This window comes from Halichoerus grypus, chromosome 14 (genome assembly GCF_964656455.1).
Source record: "Halichoerus grypus chromosome 14, mHalGry1.hap1.1, whole genome shotgun sequence".
In the NCBI taxonomy this organism is placed as follows: domain Eukaryota; kingdom Metazoa; phylum Chordata; class Mammalia; order Carnivora; family Phocidae; genus Halichoerus; species Halichoerus grypus.
This window is the reverse complement of record NC_135725.1, coordinates 89,791,377-89,810,979: the sequence shown is the minus strand read 5'-3', so window position 1 is coordinate 89,810,979 and position 19,603 is coordinate 89,791,377. Positions and strand designations below refer to the sequence as shown.

The 19,603-nt window shown below is 58.8% G+C and overlaps 1 protein-coding gene across 4 annotated transcripts in view; it reads right to left on the bottom strand.

Annotated features, from left to right (window-relative positions):
• Positions 1–9,156: 9,156 nt before the first annotated feature.
• Positions 9,157–19,603, bottom strand: part of NTNG2 (netrin G2) — a 67,899-nt gene continuing 57,452 nt past the window's right edge. Inside the window, exons 7-12 of one of the 4 annotated variants that reach the window (XM_036079750.2) lie at positions 19,286–19,423; positions 15,856–15,930; positions 14,264–14,365; positions 12,548–12,715; positions 10,808–10,942; positions 9,157–10,092 (exon numbers count right to left, since the gene is read on the bottom strand). In XM_036079750.2, the coding sequence (XP_035935643.1) occupies positions 9,857–10,092; positions 10,808–10,942; positions 12,548–12,715; positions 14,264–14,365; positions 15,856–15,930; positions 19,286–19,423 (854 nt within the window). In that variant the 3' untranslated portion in view covers positions 9,157–9,856. The remainder of the gene's footprint in view (positions 10,093–10,807; positions 10,943–12,547; positions 12,716–14,263; positions 14,366–15,855; positions 15,931–19,285; positions 19,424–19,603) is intronic. The other 3 variants (XM_036079754.2, XM_036079755.2, XM_036079756.2) reach the window with 3 other exon arrangements.

Sequence of the window (19,603 nt, the reverse complement as noted above, 5' to 3'; positions counted from 1 at the left end):
GGCTAGGTTGTTGGGGTTTTTTAAATAGGTTTTATTTTATAGAGCATTTTAGGTTCACATCAAGAGGAGAGGAAGGTACGGAGGTTTTCCAGAGATCCTCCTCCCCACACACCAGCCTCCCCACTGCCACCAGCCCTCTCTGGAGGGTACATTTGTTGCGGTCAGTGAGTCCATGGTTTGCATTAGGGTTCACTCGGGTGCATTCCATCGGTCTGGATGATCGTGTGATGACCCCCATAGGCCATTCCAGCCTTATATGGGACTGTTCCACTGCCCTAGAAATCCTCTGTGCCCTGACTATTCCAGGGAGTAAATGCAAGGTTATTCTCTATTTGGTTGTTGTTTTTTCATTTTTCCATTTGTTGTACAGTGAGTGTGAATTATTTTTGTAATAAAACTAATTGTATTTTAAAGGAAACACCAGTTCTTTCGGTCATTCTGTCTTACAAACGGCATTGCCCTGGAGCCTGCGAGAAAGGCTGTGTTCGCAAATCTTCCTCGTGCCGAGTGAGCCACTTCCTCACGGTGGGCTCCGGGGCCGTGGCCGCCCTGCGCAGGTGCTCAGCGGCCCCGGGGCTCCTGGGCTCCCCCATGGCCGTGGCCGCAGCCACCAGGCCTCCTGGCCTTCACCCCCGCCCCGGACCCCTAGTGCGGGGGGCGCTGCAGGGGCTCGCGGCCTGAATGGCCAGAGGGGCAGCTACGCAACAGGGGACACCAGCCGCCCTCCCCACCCAGGATCGCGCCGCCTGGGCGCCGCGCCTGGGACAATGGGGTGTCCCCGCCGTGCCAGGTGCGCGTGCCAGGTGCGCGCCGGCTGCCGGAATGCGACGGAACCCGCCACCGGCAGGGCGGCGCTCTCGGCCCGCTCCCAGCTCCCGGGGGCCCGCGGAGGGGACCTGCCTCGAGATGTCCCCCAGCTCCGCCCTGGCTCCGGGGGAGCGGTGGGGACAGTGACCAGCGCTGCCACCCTGCAGCCTCCACGCACGCAGAGCAAGAGGCAAAGAGCAGGGCAGAGCCGGAAGGAGCTCGCAGGTCGGGGAGCAGGTTTTCTTTCAGATACGCCCCCTGCGCGGTAGTGCGCAACGGTAAATGTTACCTGTACCCTGGTCTCGGTGGAAAGGTGTGAAAATCGCCCATCTACATCGGCTGCTCTCAAAGCCAGTTTGACCTGGGGCCCCTTATGGACAAGGGCCTCTGCCAGTGTCCCCACCGGTAGAAAGGCGTCTAGCAACGTTTGTGCTGGCAGTGGATGCATTGCTTAATCAGGGCAGATGCGCCAACGTGCACGAAAAAATCCAGTATATAAACTTAGGGGCTAACGTATTCGAACGGCACAAACGCGCGTTGCAACAGGACTTCCGGCCCCACTGTGGCTCCAGCTGGGGGCTTCGGACAACTTGCCCCGCCTCTCTGAGTCTCATCTGGAGAATGGAGATGCCTTTATTTTGTATGTTTTAGTGTTTTATGAAGGCTGTGATACTGCATCTCTCCTTCTGTGATTCGAATTTGCCACTCAACATTGTATTTTAGGATTTATCCATGGTGATGCATATAGCTCTAATTTAGGGGTTCTCAGGTGGGGGGGACAGTTGTTGCAATTTGGGAGTGGGCCCTACTACCATCTATCGCAAGCCAAGGGTGCTGTGTAATATGGCGCGTGCGCAAAGACAGCCGCCCCCCCCGCAGCAGAATGGTCCAGTCCAAAATGTCAGTAGTGCTGCGGCTGAGGGGCCCTCTCCCAGTCACCCACTGTCACCTCTGGATGCTATCCCAGTGCGGGACCGCTCCGCAAGCCCCACATCTAGCCTCCTGTGCAGTGCATCTGGATTGTTTGCATTTATCACTCACTATTCAATACTTCAGTGACCATTCCTGTACAGATGTTCTTGTTCCTTGCGCTGGATTTTCTCTAGGATGTATACCGAGGAGAGGAATTGCCAGGCAAAAGCCCATTAGACTAAATCATATGCTGATTTATATTCCCAGCAGCAGTGGATGTGAAATCTCATTGCCCCACATCCTCACAAACACAAGGTGTTACCAGACTTTTTAAAAAGCTTCTTTGCTAATCTGATGGGGGTAAAATTTGTATTTCCTAGATTACCACCAGGTTGATCTTCTCTTAGGTTTGTTGACCATTTTTGTTCCCTCATCCAGGATTTGCTGGCTCTCATCCTTTGCTCATTGTTCTCTTGGGCTGTTTGTCTTCTCCCTTGATTTTTTTTTTTTTTTTTTGAAATTCTTAATATATTTTCAATGTTAATCCGTTATCTCTTTCATGTATTTCCAGTATCTTGTCTCGGTCATGGCTTGCGCTTTTTTCCTGGTGTCTTTTATGGTATAGAAGATTTTTATTGCAGTGTGGTTGAATTTACCAATCTCCTAAAGGTTTCGAAAGCGTTACTTTGCTTTTAACCTCTTGAGTTTATTTTTATTTATGGCATGAGGAAGGGATACAATTGTATCCCCCGCTTCTCACAAATGCCGCCAAATTGTCTTAGTGCTATTATTAACGAGTTTATTTAAAAATTTTTTATCGTTTTCATCCAACTTTTTGTCCTGAAATTTTTAAATGTAAAGGAAAGTTAAACTAGTGCAGTGAAGACTTAAATTCAATGAAGACCTAACGTACCTGGATTCACCAGTTCTCGACACCTTACCACGTTACCCTTTCTTGTTCTGTTCATCCATCGGTCTCTGCTTTTCGTTTTCACGGAACAATTTCCAAGTGTCTTGTGATAATCATGATACCTCACTTCTAGATACTAGAGAACACATTTTCAAGGAATAAGGACTTTTTAAAACATACCAATACTGTTATCGACATTTGATATAGTTATCTAATTTGTGTTCAAATTTCTGCAATTATCCTAAAATGTCCTTTATTGCTGTATTTTTTAAAAAGACTTTAATTCTGGATCCAATCAAGGATCACATATTGCATTTAGTTGCCCTGTCTCTTCAGCCTGTAAAATGTTCCACTCGTTTTTACATTTTCTTTTGTGTCAGTCTGTCATATGGACATTTTTGACAAGTAAAGGCCAGGTAGCTTAGAGAATGCCCCGTAGTCTAGATTTGTCTGATTGTTTCCTTGCGATTTGAATCAGGTTACATATTTTTGGCAAGAACGTAGGTGGTGATGTATTCTTTCTGTGGCATTGTTATCGGGAGGCACAAAGCATTCGTTGGCCTTGTTGTTGGTGATGCTGAGTTTGGTCACTTGGTTAATTTAAGGTGGTGCCACCAGCTGCCTTCTTTGTAGTTAACCCATAATTTGGGGCTGAACCACTGAGGCCGTGAGAGGCCTGTTGCTCGTGAACCTTCTACCCACTGCCCTTAACATCCATGGATGTTCCTGCCCAGATCAGCCGTCACACTGGTGGCTACGAAATAGTGATTTTCCAGTGGCTGTCTCCTGAATGCGTCATTCTAAAATTCTATGAGGAAGAGCTCCTCACTGCCTGCCCCCCCTACTCCTCTTTAGGAATATCACTGGAGACTCAGGATGTCCTTTAAAAAAAAAGACAGTGTGTAAAAATCTGCGATTGTCATTATCCTCATTATACTCCAGTGATCCCTGTGGATGTGCCCTCTTCTTCCTCTGAGCACCTCCTTACCTTGTGATGCAAGAGGTTCTGGGCTCATCCCGGACTTTCTTCGTCCCCGGTGGAATCAGGATGAGAGAGCCTCCCCATCTTTATCTCCAAGGTCCCCTCCTGCCCTTTGCCCGCGCCGTCAGCCCTCATAGTCCGCTGGTTTGTGGACCAGACCCTGGGCCCCAGAGCGGGACCCTCCTCTGTGTTACCCGGTGCCTTGGCCCTGGACATGGCAGTGATGAGGAGGGGCGCTCGCTGTGCCTGGGCTGGGGCCGGGGCTGGGGCTGGGGTGTCGGCCTGATTCCGCGGGCCCCAGGGCCTGGCCCCAGAGGTACTCAAGTATATGTAGAGGGCGGGAGGAGAGTGGAGTGACGCCCCGCTCGCGGGTCTGTTGGGGGGGAGGGGGGACACGGTCTCAACTTGCTGAATCCCCCGCATGGCCCTGAGACGCAGGCACTTGTTTACCACCCCCATCGCCAAGCCGAGAGACTGAGTAACTTGCCCAAGGTCACCCAGGTGGTGGAGGACAGCTTGGAACCCAGGTGGTTGGACTCCAGGGTCTGTGCCCTTCACTGCCACCCCTTCTGCTTTTAGAACCCCCTCCCCTTTGGGGGGGGGTAGAAATGTGGGTCCTCGGTCAGCTGTGAATGTACAGCATGGGACAGACCCCAGGGCCTCTGGTGCCGGCTCCAGGGCTCAATCCCAGAGCTCCCGGGACTCCAGGCCCCGGTCCAGCCACTCCTGGCAGGGTCCCCAGGACCACCGGCCTCAACAGCAGAACAAGTGTGCTCTGGCCAGAAGTCATCTGGAGCCCTGCTCTTGCAGGTATTCCCACCTGGTCTCTGGCCTAGGGCCGCTCTTGCAAGACGGCACCATCTTCTGTGCCCCCAGGAACACAGCCACAGGGACTCCGGGGGCCTGGCCAGACCCTGTCCTGTCGGAGGGGCACATGGGCCTGGCAGGGAGTCGCTCCTATAACAAGGAGCTGGATTCCTGTTCCCCCCAGAGCGCGGGTTCTGGGTGGGAAAGAGGGCGGCAGGTGGAAACAAAGAATGAAAGGACGTGCTTTGGGCATTTCTTTTTCATTGCAAAAGACCCCCTTTGATATTCAGGACATATTGCTACATTTTATAAAGCGGGTTACCAAGAAGGGTATATATAAGATGAGGCCATTATTGTTTTAAAAAATAAAATAAAATAGAGGGAAAACGTGGCAGTGTGCGGGTCAGTGTGAAAAGCTAGGTTCTGCACCGGAGAGCCTGGATTTGCATCCGGGGTCCTGCTTCTTCCTGGCTGTGTGACTCTGGGCGGCTTGCCCACCCTCTCTGTGCTGAATAGTCATGTTTCTTTGTGCCCTTTCTCTAGCTGGGGAAGGGAGACCATCTCCCTCGGTGAGGTGGGAAATGCTGGACACAAGGCTGTGTGTACCTGGTGAGGACCCAGCAGGAGGCAGGCCTGGGGCGAGGGCCGCACCCGTGGCAGCATCTGGGCAGGGGGGGCCCTCTGGCCACCGTGGGCTGCATACAGCCCAGGCTTTGTACATCTAGCTCCCCTGACATGTGCCTTCAAATAATCTCTTCTGCTTAAGTCACCCCGGAGCTGGGTTTTGTGCTGGGCCTAAGCCCTCTGAGCAGGACACTCTTGGAGGCTCAGAATTGTCAGCCTTACGTAAGGTGGCTACACTGATAAAGCCCACTTCCCAGCTTCCTTTCCGGGATTCTCGAAATAAGGATGTCAAGCCTGACCATGATGCTTACTACTGGGCTTAACAAATGCCGGCCCAGATTGTCTGTGGGTTTGCTTTATGGAAAAGTACTAGAAATGTATATCAGAAAATATTAACTGTTATTAGCTCCGGAGGATTGTGGGTGATTTTAATTTTTAAATTATTATTATTTCGCTTCTTTGTATTTGCTAACTTCCCTACAGTCTGATTTGTGTTTTGCAAAGGAAAAATAAACAAGTAAAGCTTTCCTTCCCTGGGCCTTTGCCCCGAACTCTTCTGGCCTGAGATGTGCTGAGATGTGCTGGGGTCCCTCTGGGACTGGGGGAGACGGGCCTAGCCAGAAGTGTGGGGCCCAGGGCAGGGGTGCAGGCATGGGGTGAGCCCCCTCTGAGCCCTGCCCACCCAGGCCTGCCTGGAGAGGCCGAGGGCTGTTCCCCCGGTGCCCATAAATGCCTCGTAAGTGTGACGCATGGCAGGGGAGGCCAGAAACGCTAACACAGCAGTCCTGCTTATTTAGAGGGGGCAGGTGGGGGCAGGGGGCGAGGCGAGGCTGCCGCGGAGGGGCAGGTGGGGAGACATTTCCCGCGACAGCAGAGCCATTCGGATGAAGCCCAGCTCCCCAGGGCTCCGTGCTCTGCTTGCTGTAGGGCCCGCTATAGGGGTTGCATGGGGCGCAGGGACGGAGGACGAAGCAGGCAGGAGGGCCCCCAACCCCCCCCCCCCCCCGGGCAGATGCCCCCCTGCCTGGGGCTGCCTAGGCTGCAGTGGCCCTGGGTTCAACACTGGGCTCTGGAGTCAGGCTGACTGCACTCAGCTCCTGCCCCCGGGCTTAGCAAGTGTGACTTCAGGCCAGTTACTTCTCTCCGAGCCTCCCTTGGTGGACCTCCTCTTCCCCTTCTGTAAAATGGGTATGGTAGTCCCTTCTGCCTAGGGCAGTGTTCTCAACCTGGGCCGGTCTTGCCCCCAGGCTGCAATGCCCAGAGGCACTTTTGGTTTTCACCCCAGAGAAGGAGGTGCTACTGGCATCTAGCTGCCTGAGGCCGGGGACGCTGCTAAACCTCCCAGGTGCCGAGCACAGCATCCCGCCGCCCTCCCAGAAGTCTCCAGCCCTCATGGCAAAGGCCCTGAGGTTGAGAAACCTGTTGTAGGCTGAAGACAGAGCATTCACTTGCGCACGGCGCCTGACGGCGGGCCGTTATCCAAGCTGAGGAATGGGGACCTTGGCCTCTTTACCTCTCAGGAGCAGATGTCAGATCCTGATCTCGGTCGGGGACAGGATGCAGTATTTAAGAGAGGCTGGGCTATGACTTTGGGTCCGGCTCACCTTGTTTTCTCCTTCTCCCCGCTGCCTGGAAAATGTCAGAGTTTTCCAAATGGCCACGGGCAACTCTCCCTCCACCCTCCAGCCAAGGTCAGGGTCTGAGTGGTGTCCTCAGGGACTGGGGCTGCCGCTCTGATTGATGGTGCCGTCCACCTCCCAGCCCTCACTCAGACCAGCCCCAGGGAGCTGACACAGCGCTGGTCTGGCTGAGAGAGGTCGGGGAGGACAGAGCGCTGCCCACAGAGGCCCCTTTCCTCTTAGACCCCTCAGGACCCTTCCAGGGACACACCCAGGGCGACACAAAGGGGAGAGTGTGTGTGCATGCACGTGCAGAGTTGTTGGTGCTCGGCCCAGAGGCCCTTTAGGGGAGCACCCCCCAGTGTTGTGTTGGCATATTCACAGCTCACGGCCACCTACCTTCTGTACTGGGGGACTGACTGCAGCCCCCCAAGGCAGCATGAGGGCACTGACTGCCTGATTTGAAGCTGCCCCTTGCCTCACGATGTGGTTTATGCTCCAGAGCCCCCGCAGTGGACCAGGCAGAGGGGGGACATCGGCGCTGGGCCTTCCCCACACCCCACATCCTAATTCCCTCACTACCTCAGCAAATTCACGCCCGAACCCCTGTCTCAGGCTCTGCTTCTTATGAGGGAACCAGACCAAAGGGCTGTGTGCATGCGTGCGTGCGTGTGTGTGTGTGTGTGTGTGTGTGTGTGTGTGTTTGGGGGTATATCACTGCGGTGCCTTTGTATTTTAACACTGGGAGGAGGAGGAGGAAGGCGACCATTGTTTACAAATTGCAGCCAACAGAACTGTTTGTCTAGCGGTGGGTCCACACTCAGCTGAAGGAGGAGGCAGCTCCCGTCCGGGGAAGAGGTGGCTTGAGACAGCAAGGCTTGGACACCAGGGCCTAATGCTGTAATCCCTTGTCCTCGTCATGGGCAGTGTTGGGGGGGGAAGGGCGGCTGCAGCCGAGAGAGGGAGGGTGTCAGTCTCTCTGGCCTCGGTGGACTCGGGGGGCGGGGGGACCCGGATGCTGGGTGGGGAGAGCCAATAGCTTAGGAACTGGTAAGTCTGCGTGAAACAGAAAACCCCAATTCCAGTGTTTTAATCACATCAGGATTGATTTTTTTCTCACACATGAAGTGCAGAGGTTGGCAAGCAGGCCTGGTGTGCTTGGCTCTCCTAGGTCCTCAGCTCCACCATCCCGAGAAGGATGCCCTCACACCCAGGGTTGCCAGATGGCCCCTCCCTCACTTCTGCTGCCTGAGCACCAGGGGGAGGGGCAAGAGAGCAGGGCCAGGGCCCCAAAGGGGGCCAACTAAAGCTGGGTGGGGAGTAGGGAGGGGAGGGGCTTTTAAGGAACTTTCTAGAAGCCCCATCCATCACTCCTGCTTAGATTTCAGTGGCCAGAACTATGTCACATGCCCACTCTTATACACAGGGAGTCCCAGGATATCTTATTTTCACTGGGCTTCTGTCGGTAAGAAGGAAGGTGAAGAAGCCACAGGGGGGCCTGACGGAACGCACTTCCTTTAGGGGTTGGGAGCTGACCCCTGCAACCTGGTGTTGGGGATGGGAGCTGAGAGAGGCCAGCAGGATTGGCCTTTGTCCTTGACAAGCCTTGAATCCTGTTTCATATCCAGTTGTAGCTTCCCCCTTCCTGTGCTGTATTGTAATCTCATCCTCAAGGCCAAGTTCTGTTGAACTGGGTCTTAGCCTTGCTTTGGGGATTTGAGGGTGGGGGAGGCAGGTCTAAACTCCCCAGCCTGGAAAGAGTGGCTGCAGGTGCCAGGATAACCGCAGGTGGGGGCTGTAGGAGCAGCTAGGAGCCAGAACTGACCCATGGGGCTGAGAATCTTTGGGAGAAATCTGGACCTTCCGGAGAGTAAGTGGGGTGGGGGTGGGGGGTGGGAAATACGAGTACCCAAGGGCGGGAGAGACGCAGGGGACCCTCCCATGGCACAGGATAGACCGCATTCTTCAGAATGTCCTCTCACTACTCCCCGGCCGCCCCTGGGTCTCCTTGGCCACCCCCTGTGTGATCTTTGGGAGGGAAAGGAGGAGAGGGTGGTGGGCTGTGCATTCCATCTAGGGATTCCAGACACTGGGCCCGAGGCTGGGGGTCCCCCAGGTCTGAGAGACACATCCATCCTGATTTATAAATCACCAGTCAGTTCCCTTGGATCTCTCAGCAATGATACCAGTGTCCACCATGTGCTTTTAAATTCAAGGACAGCTGAGGAAAAGTGCCAATAAACTTTGGATCTTTTTTTTTTTTAAGGGACAGGAGGGAGGCAACAGTCTGCGAAAGCTGCTAACAGGTGGGTACCCCCTACCAAGGGCTTAGAGGGCTCTGCTAACCAGACCTGCCGGGAGGAGGGTTGCCGGATCTCACTCACAGGCCTGGGGAAGTGGTGGCCCTCACGGTGAAAGTTCCTCCAAGGCTACTTTGTGGGCTCCTCTTTAAACTCCAAACCCGCGGGGTGTAAATGAACCCACAAAACAGGCCCTGGAGGCAGCAGTGAGCAGACTCTTTACTCCGTCGGATAATACACCATCAACCACCTGCAGCGGCTCACGTCCTCCTTATAGCGGACGGTTAATACAAACAAAAATAGTTCTCTACAAAACAAAGGTTCCAGCCCTCCCAACCCTCCTTCCCAACTCCCTCCCCCAGACGGTGAGTTCCTTGGTCACCAGGCCTCACGGAGTCCGGTGGGTCGCAAAGGAAAACAAAGAAAGAAGAGTTGTAGGCAACTGGACCTCCGGGTCCGCTGGCGGGTGGTAAGCCAGGGACAGGTGCAGGGGGTGTCCGCGACAGTCGCGTGCGTGCGTGTGTGTGTGTGCTGGGAGGCGGGACCTGGAGGCGTTGAGGTGAGCGGCGTTTCTTCCCACCCCTCGTCTCACCGCCAGCAAAAAAAAAAAAGAAGGGTGGGGGGTGGCGGGTAATACAAAAGAAAAACTAAGACCCAAGTCGCAGGCTGCTGGAGCCAGCGCCGCACAGCGCCCCCTGCGGCGGCGGAGGGCAGTGCCGGGGCGGGGGCGGGGGCCACGGACCGCGGCGGGAGGAGGCGGGAGGACTCTGCTGAGTAGCACCTGGGAGCAGCTCGGGCCGCACCCTTCTCGCCGCCCGGCCTCGGACGCCAGCCCCCGAACCCCCGAGCCCCCCGGGCCCCCGGGGCCCCGGGCGCAGGGTCCTCCGAGCCGGGCTCAGCAGCCCAGGCGGGCGGCCAGCCCCAGCAGCAGCAGGCAGCCGAGCAGGGTGGCGGGGCGTGGGGCGGCCCCGGGCGCGCGGTCGCAGTCCAGGCCGCCGTCCTCCGCGGCGGGGTCGCAGCGGGGCTGCTCGCAGCGCACGCCGGTGTAGCCGCTCGGGCAGGCGCAGCGCTGGTTCTGCACGCAGGTGCCGCCGTTCTGGCAGAGCAGCTGATCGTCGTCGCACACGTTGGCTGCAGGGCGGAGGGGCAGTTAACGCGGGCGGTGGCCCAGTCCACCCCCCTCGCTGGAGCTTCTGCGACTCAGACGGACCGAGGGGTGCCGGAGGCTCAGGGCGCACTTGGTGCGAAACGCCCCTGCGTGGATGGGGACAGTGGCCGGACGAGACCTGGCCCCTGTCTTTTTTCCCGCCACTGCCCCTGGCTCTCACCGCTCCCGGCCCACTGGCCTTGGGGCGCACCTGCCCTCTCTCCTCCGGAGCTTTGCACCTGCTAGTCCATGTGCCTGGAGCGCCCTTCCACTCTCCCGAGGCTAGCGACCACTCGTCCTTTCGGTCTCGCCAAGCCATCATTTCCTCGGACAGCCTCCCTTCCTTCCCCCACCCCCCTTCGCAAACCTGCCCTCGTCAGCCAGATCCCACCAACCGCCAGCTCCACCTTTGCCTCCAGCTCCCTGCTCAACCAACCCCCAGATCCGCCGCCTCCTGGTTCCCACCTGGCACCGGCCCCCAATTCCTGTCGCATCAGGCCCCGCCCACCGCCCAGGACCCCGCCCCTGGCTCCACCCACGACCCAAGCCCCGCCTCTGGTGGCGCCTGTCCCCGCCCACAGTCCCGGAACCCCCTCCCCCCGCTCCGTCCACGACCCAAGCCCCGCCTCTGGAGGCGCCAGCCCCCGCCCCGTGCCCCGCCCCGCAGCAGCAGGCTCCGCCCGCCGGGCGCGCACTCACGGTAGCAGCCCTGGCGCCAATAGTGCGTGGGGAGGCAGTCGTCGCACTTGGGTCCCGCTGCGCCCTCGCGGCACTCGCAGAAGCCGGTCTCGTTGCACCGGTCGTGCACGGAGCCGATCTGGTTGCAGTTACACTCTGGACGGACACGTGCAGGGCGTGCGGTCAAGGCGACCTGTGGGCATCCTCCGCACGGACCCCCACACCGCCCGGCCCCGCATCCCTCCAGCAGGCTCCCCGCAAATCCCCCGGTGATGACCCCACACCATGTCCACGTGAGCCCACGGCTGCCCGAGGGTCCACATCTTGAGAGAAGACTGTACTGTCTTGGTTCTCTAGCATCCATTACCCCTCCCTCTCCCTGGCCCTGGCGCTCTGTGGCCTAGGGCCGCCCCAAACCCTCTCTGGACCTCAGACTCCGTCTGTGTAACTGGAGGGAGCGCGGATCCTTCCCAGCTCCAAAGGGCTGTAAGATTATTGACAGATGGGCGGAGCCTCATCAGAGGCGGGGCATCTGGGCGGAGGGTGGGGCAGTAGTCCGCATCTGCATCTCCTCTCCAGGGCGGGTGGAGGAGCAGCCCAGAAGCCTCCAGCTTCTCCCTAACCCCCTCCCAGCTGGTTTCCTGGGGCCTCTGCTCTGTGGGAGGGGGCAAGTGTCCGCACTCTGGGACTCCTTGAAGCCCAGAGCTGGCCCAAGTGAGGAGGCAGAGAGAGGCAAGGAAAGAAGAAGGATATTGGGAGGAGGGAATGCCTCTACTCGGATCCGGAGGCCCCACCCTGTCCCTGCAGCTGTGACATCGGCAGCACAATTCTGTTTGGTTTGCTTTAGAGTTGATGGAATTATCTGAAGGCCGATGCCGTAATTCAGACTGACAGCTGCAGCCTTGTGGGCAGCCCCTCCTCTGTGAAGTCAGAGCTGACCTGGTGGGTGGAGGATGGGCAGTGGGGTGCCAAGGGGGCTGGGCACCCTAGGGCTGAGCTTTGGCCTCCACTGGAGACAGAGGCAGGGGTGATGGGCAGCCCTTCCAGGATGGTGGGTGTTGGCCGAGGCCATGGGTTTGGCCTTTCGGGATGGCCAGCCCCGGCCCGGGTCCAGGGTCCCCCCGGATTGCTTCTCTACCCCAAAGCCAGTCTGAGTGCCCACTGGGTCTTACAAGCTGGCCTCTGCTTATAAAGCATTGGAAGAAATTCACTGGAAGAAAAGCTTCAGCCACAAAAAAGGAGTTGAAAACCTTTGATCTAATCCACTTCCCCATTTTACAAGTGGGGAAACTGAGGCACACAGCAAGCTCTAGAACCAGTCTTTGACTCTAACTAGTGGTTCTGAATTTCCAGTGTCTGTGGGGATGACCGAAGGGGGAGGTTATTAATAGAGCAGATTCCAGAAGCTTCTGTCCTTCGAGAAGCCCAGCTGAAATGGGCCCCGGAAATGAAATTCCCCCTGGGGTTCCCCAGGGCCTGATGACACCAGGGTCTCCGGACTGCGCCCCGCCCCCGGCGCCCCCGCCCCGCCCCCGCGCCGCGCCCAGCCCCGCCCCCGGCGCCCCCGCACCGCCCCCGGCGCCCCGCTCCGCCCCCGCGCCGCGCCCAGCCCCGCCCCCGGCGCCCACGCCCCGCCCACTCCCAGCCCCGCCCCGCGCCCCGCCCCGCCCCCGGCGCCCCCGCTCCGCTCCGCGCCCAGCCCCGCCCCCGGCGCCTACGCCCCGCCCCCGCCCCGCCCCGCGCCCAGCCCCGGCGCCTCACCTATGCACACGTTCTCGTCGTCCAGCTCGGCGGAGCCGTTGCGGTAGTAGCCCAGACGGCAGTGCTGGCAGTGCTGGCCTCGCGTGTTGTGCTTGCAGCTGACGCAGGTCACCACGTTTAGGAAGTCGATGTAGCTGCAGCGGTTGGAGTGGCCATAGCACTCACAGTCTGGGCCGGCCGAGCGTGAGAAACACCACGGGTCAGTGAGCCAAGGCAGACTGTGCCTTCCTGCCACCCCCTGCACCGTGTATTGGGGGAAACTGAGGCACGGGGCGAGGACAGACCAGTCCCAGGACATGCAGGGAAGGTGCCACGGGCCTCCAACACTTCTGTACCATCTGGGAGGAGGCAGGCGTGCCACCTTTGAGCCGGAGCGGGGACCAGTGTAGGCCCAGCCCCCAAGTTCCCACCTGGCCCTGGGGACAGGAACCCTGGGAGGGCCAGTGGACAGCCCCTGCCTGGCGGGGTGCCAGGGTGACGTGCTCTCGGAAGGATGGCTGCCCGATGCCGGGGTGATGGGAGATGATTCATGCAGGGAGGATGGGTCATGCAGCCAGTGTGAGCTCAGGAAGGACAGTGCCTGGGGTCACGGCGCTCACCACTGCACCCCCAGTGACTCAGGGAAGGAGAGATGCATGCACGGGTGCTGGGCAGATGGACTGGGCCAGGAGCTTCCTCCACATGCTGCTTTGGAAGATGCTTGGAAGGAAAACGCCCACCTGCTGGACCTTTTATTATTAGCCTGAGCTGTTCTGCAAATTTGATTGGCACCAGAGGGCCTCCTCTTGCACAGCCCTGAGAATGAATGCCATCTTAGGGTTTGTGCCCCGGGCATCTCGTTTTGCCTCCTGATCGTCTTGGCCTGGCTTCCGACTCTTACTGCCCGCACACGGCTCTGGCTCCACACCGAGGACAGGGATCTCTGTGCCGTCCTGCTGTCCCCTCCAGCCACCACCCCCCGCCCCGCCCCAGCTCCAGGGACTGGACGAGTCCCGTGACTGCCAGGGAAGGCATCCTGAAGGCATTGGGGCTTCACTCCCTGCCCCCACGAAGGCGGCCATCCCTTGGTGTCCCTCCTAAGGGCCTCAACATCTCCTTGAACAGGAAAGCCAATGTGGCTGCCCTTGAACAGGAAGGACGCTGGCCACCCTCCCGAAATGCCATCTGTGTATCTCTAGAGGACCCAACCTCCCTTTGTGATGGGAGAGGAAGGAATTGACAAGGCCTTGGTGGTCAAGGGCACGGGAGACCTTGGAGAAACGAGCCTTGGAGCTGTGCCCAGGAGGAGACAGCGGGCATGCCACACCTTGGGCCTCCTGGACCTGCCCCCTTCACCTGTCCCTCCAGGAACAATGAGAAGGTGAGGCATCCAAGTGTCTCAAGGAGTAGTGGCAGTGACCCCTGTGTCCCAGCTCTTGCTTCAACCGAGACGAGCCCCTTGGGCCACACCTCCCAGGGGGGCCAGGACAGGCTATTTCTGGTCGCTGCTCTGCCTGCCCCGGGCCTGCCCACTGTGCTTCTGACTCATACCTGCTCCCAGCTCCCTTGGGGAGGGAGAACTGAGGGAAGAGAGGCTCAGTTTCACCTTGACCCAGCTACTCCGGGAGGGTTTTCTGAGCCAGGCGTGGGTCCTCCATCCTGCATCATTGCTTTCCAGTGGAGGTGAGGGTAGAGGTGCTGGAGGAGGGCTGGTCCGGCCCGGGGCCTTCCTCTTACCTTGGAACTCTTCAATGGACACCACTTGAGCCGATTTGGGCTTGAGCTGGAAAGGTTTGGAGGCCGGGGCAGGGGCAGGGGCGGTGGTGGAGGTGCCCACAGCTTGGAGAGATGAGAAATAAACTCCTTTGTCGCCATGGTCCAGCTGCCCAGGGCGGGCTGTCCGGGCCCAGGGAAGACCCAACAAAGGCTTCCACCGTGCCCTGGGCATGCGGCCTTGTCACCTGCTCAGTTGTGAGGGGACACAGCACATCCAGGAGCATGCAGAAACAGCCCTGCCTTTGGTGCCCCTTCGGAGACCACTTACACACTCGGCTGGATTAATTCTCCCACATTACTTCCCTAACCCCAGCATCCCCTGACAGCATGCAAGGTGCTTTGCTGAAACTGAGTGATTTTTTTTTTTTTTTTAAATGATTGCAGATATCGCTTTGCTCTCCGCTCTCCTCTCCAAACTCCCATGAGCATGAAATCCAGACCGTGGACCTGGCGTCCAAGGCTTTGGCTTCTCTCCTTCTGAAGCGCACCCCCCCCCCCCCCCCCCGCTCCAGCCAAAGCGAGTCCTTTACTATTCACAGATTCCCTGCTTGCGGGTGTTGCGAGCCACAAGCAGACCGCGCCTGCCTTCCACGTCAGAACGCACCGCGGCCTGGCCCCACCTTTGTGAGTGAGCATGGCACTGTCTGGGCAGCAGAGTGGGCTCGGCGTCCCTCTGGGAGCCTGTGGTGCCCTAGTCGGTCCAGGGCAGGGGAGAGATGGTTCCAGGGGCTCCATCACCAGGGAGGATGCCCAACTCGAGACCCTCAGCAATTGTGGGTCCCGCTCCAGAAGTGCCTGCCAGCAGAGGGCGCTGAGAGCCCCGCTCACCGCTCACGAGGGGGGCCCGAGGTGTGGGGCCGGGGCTGTTGTCCAAGCAGGCATTAGGACTAATGTCCAGGGAGCAGGTGAGCTGGGATGGAAACAACCTCCCTTCCTGGAGAGTCAGACAAGGCCCTGTGTGCTTCCCGCGCATGTCCGTCTCTGGCTACGACGAGCCCACGCGTGTCTCCTCCCATCGCCGTGGGAGACGGAGGCTCCGGGCTAGGTATCAGTACCTTGTACGATGCCCCCTGCCCTGCTCACTGCCACCCCACCACCAAGCGTCTGCCCTAGCTGGTCGTGCACCTGGAATGCACTGTCTTCTTTCATCTGCCCATAGCCAGCCCCACGGTCTCGGTCTGACTGCCACCCAGCTCCTGCAGAAGTCCTGACTGACTCTGAGCTCCATCTCTGCCCCCCGGTGTCCTGTGGCTGGCAGTGGCAGGACAGGGTTCCTGCTACCAGGGCAGAGTCTCCACTTGGCTCCAAAGCCCTTGGGGGGAGTGAAGGATTCATAGGGGTTGGGCCTGGTGATATCACACTGGGCATCTCTAAGAAGGTGAGAGTTGGGGTGGGGGCAGGTAGAGCTCCAAGCCCCCCCTAGCTCCCATGGGCCCCCTCCCACCCCAGTCCCACCTGCTACCTCCACTAAAGAGGGAGGGGCCCACGGTCTAAGGAGCTGTCCGGGGTGGGGGGTGGGGGGTCTAATGCCCGTGCAGGCCCTCCCCCCATACCTTCTGCACTGGAGGGCGTCTGGGGCCAGGGGGAGCTCTCCCCAAGGGGGGCAGCGGTAGATGGCCTGATCCACTCTTGGGGGAAAGAAGAGAAGAAACTCAGTTACGTGACAAGGTGGGGCTGGGGGGTCCTGGAGACACACTGAGGCATCACACACCCTTAGCAGCAGCAGCATGGTAAGAAGCGGCTCTGTCTACACTGGCCAAATAGAACTGGGTTCAAATCTACTGAAGAGGCAGCATCTACTTTACTGTAGCCTGTGGAGGGCACACGTGGACTTGAAGCCAGATAAGGGGAGTGGGGAGAGCCGGAGAATCTGCATGCTTTGGGCTGTCCTTTCCTCGGTGGGACACCTGATTTATATGACTTTTCTACTCTCCCTGTGTTGTCCCCGTTCCTACTGAGGGTAGACTTGGATCCGGTCCTGTGTCTGGGCCCAGACCTCTCTGTGCTGAAGTCCCTGGCTAATGACTGTAAAGGGGGACATGTGTCATCCAATGTGTCCAGAAGGGTCCTTGAAGGCTTCTTGTCCAATACCAATGTGGGGACTGGAGCCCCTCCACCATCTGGCCTACCCCCCCAACCCATGGTTAGGACCCACTTTCACCAGGGACCCCAATGTGAGTCAGCCCCCAATGCCACAGAGTCTATTTCCAAGACTGACGGGACACAGAGCAGGGGAAGCAGGCTGGGCTGATGAAGGCAAAGCACTGCTCTGTGCGCTGAATTTCAAAGGACAAACCCAGAGGGACAGGGGAGAAATCGGATTCTTTCCGCTTCTTAAAGGGATTACGCACGATGCCGGTTGGTGGGGAGAAAAAGAAAATCTACCAGCTAAAAAGTGCAGGAGACTTTCCAGCTGGGAGCTGGGAGCCTTTGGACATCAAATTGACATTAATATGGTGCTCAATGAGGAGAAGAGGCTGCAGGACCCAAATTGGCAAGGGCTTAATTAGAGCTGCAATAAAACCCGCCCTGAAGCCTTTTTGCTTTGGAGCCTTTCTCCCACCACCCTCTGCGGGTGAGGATTAAGGGTCTTGAGCAGCTTTTCCTGCCCAGCAACCCCTGCCCTCCAGACAGCTTGACATTGGCAGGAGGGGGAAACATCTGGGCCAGAGGTTCACAGGCCCAGCTGGACTCTGGCCAAAGAGCTGAAGCACCTGTTGGGAGGCATGTGGGGGAGACTCAGGACCTTTCTGGGGGCTGGGATCTGGGGGCAAGAAAGACCCCTGGCTGGGCTCTCTGGGGCACGCTCAGGTGTGTGGGAAGAACATTCTCGAAATGGCCTGTGTCGTGTGCCAAGGCCAGATGGAGACCCCATCTGTTCCTTTGGAATCGGGGAGCTGCGCAAGCCAGGTCTTAAAGACGGCACCAGCTCATGGCCTCTGAGGCTGTGGGGCGGCAGCACTGGGTGGTGGAGCCCGGAAGCTAGTCTCGGAGTCAGTGAGCCCCGAGTTCGAATCCTGCCTGGGTGCCTTTGTAATCCTATTACCTTGAGCAGCTGCTTCTTTCTTTTTAAACAGCTTTATTGAAGTCTAGTTTACACACCATGAAACACAGCTGTTCCTTCCTAAGCCTTAACACCCTCACCTGTGGGACCAGGTGCTAATGGCCCCATCCCTCGGAGCTGTGAGCCCGGGGGGAAGTCCACACTCTGCCAACTGGAGAATTGTCATTATTAGTGGGGGTCCAGGTACACGGGGCCCAGGGCACAAGCTTCCGTTGCTAAGAGGAGTGACGTGGGCTGCTCGGGTCGCTGGCTGTCGGAGCGCCCCTTCTCGCCACTTGGGTCCTGGAGACCTCAAAATTCAAGCCCACCTCGCCTTGGCTCACTGCCCTGGCCTCGGACTCTCCTTACCTTCCAGCTTGCCCCACACCGCTTGCACCAAAGCAGAAGCATTCAGGGTTCCTCTGTGAGTATGTGTGTGTGTGTGTGTGTGTGAGAGAGAGAAAGAGAGAGAGAGAGAGAGGAGGGCATCTGGTCTCCCACCCAGACGGGCTGCTGTTTGCACAGACACGGCACCCCCCATGGTGGGTTTTGCTCTCGTCTGTCCGTCACAGGCTCCGCACCAAGAAGCACAGGCCAAAGCTCAGGCGGCTGGGCCAGCTTCTGTCCTGGCATTCTCAGTGCGGACCATCCTTCACCCCAAAGAGGATCCCTGGGCCAGGATGCTCCCCTGAAATCCCTGAGGCTCCTGACTAGCCCCTGCCTCCTGCAAATGCCTCCGGTGGAGGAGGGAGGAGGGCAGAAATAAAAAGAGCTGGGGTTGGTCACCCTCCGGGTCCCCTGGAGGAGTTAAGCAAGATGGCCCAGGAACGAGGGGGACTTTTCCACGGCATGCACCCAGGTGTGGAGAGGGCTGAGCCCCACTCCAGGCCAAGGTGGGGAGAGGCTGAGTGTGGATCCCTTCCCCAGCTGAAGGAGGGATTTCTGCCCATTGGAGACCTGGTCCGCCCCTCCCCGGGGCTGTGTGCAGAGAGAGGAAGGGTCATGGCTCTGCCCAAGGAGTGAGGAACCCCTGCCATCTCCTCTCTGCTGGGGCACACTGCTGAGGCACCCCTTCCCAGCTGGGACCAGGAAGAATTCCCTTGGACACATCCTCCTGGCACCCTCCGGGAAGAATGAGTCCTTTCAGACTCCCGGCATTTGCAGCGGGCAGGGACAGGTGAGCCCAGGGGGCCACCCAGCACCCCAGGCCTCGACTACACACCCATCCACCTTTGGAGGGGAATTAAAACTGGAGAGCAGGTGTTTCCAAGCCTGTCTGTCGCTGCAGACCCCTAAGAGTGGCTGCTCTGTCTGATGTGGGGCAGGATAGGATGCTGGCCCTGGCCTGGCCCTGCCCCACACACCCAGCCCAGAAAAGCTCAGCAGTCCCTCTTCTGAACAGCCCGGGCCCAGAGGTGCCCTTCTGCCTTGCTGATCGGAGGAGCTCGCCTTCCTGGCTAACGCTGTGCTGTCTACTCGCAGGGATCAGCTGCTGAGGAGGACCTGGAAGCAGAGCAATGTGGGGGCGGGGGTGTGTGGGGGGGTGGCAGGCCAGCTCCACGGGTCACTGAGGCAGGAGCTCCCCTGGGAGATAGGCTTTGGGTGAACTTCCTGTGGCCTCAGTGCCCCTGGGAACGTCCCCTTCCTTAGTCGCCCCATCTTCTCGGCCATGCTGGTCTCGGGACCCTCCTGAGCAGTGTTTTGGGAGGCAGGGGGAGGAAGCATCGAGGGGCGTGAAGTGAGCCCCAGGTCCCCTGACTCGGGCCCAGTCACAGGTGGGCCCAGATGTCCTCGAGGCCCCTCAGCCCCACACTCTCGGCTCTAGGGTCTAATGTTCTCTAAGAGCCAAGCTGCAGCAGCAGGGCACATCACACACAGAGGCGGGGACGTGGTGGGAAGTGGGGAAGAGCAGGGCAGCTGGGCTGTCCCTGGGCACCCACCTGTGGGCTGAGGGGTGCTGGGGGCCTTGGGGGCCCGCCCAGTGGAAGTGGAGGGGGCGGGAGTGCCGGGGTCCCCTCTCATGGCCACAGTGGCCACAGGGGCTTTGGGGACGGGGTCTTTCCGGGGCCTGCCGACTCCTGGCAAGAGACGAGAAAGGCAAGAGGGTGGGGAGTTGGCAGGTGTGGGGGCGGTGCAGGGAAGCCACTTCCGGCCTCACTGAGGGGGCCGGCATCCCCTCCCGGGTCCACCTTTCTCTGGCACTGTCTCTGCCCCCCCAGGTGTCCCAGCAGGGAGCAGCCCACGGTGGGCTGTGGCCC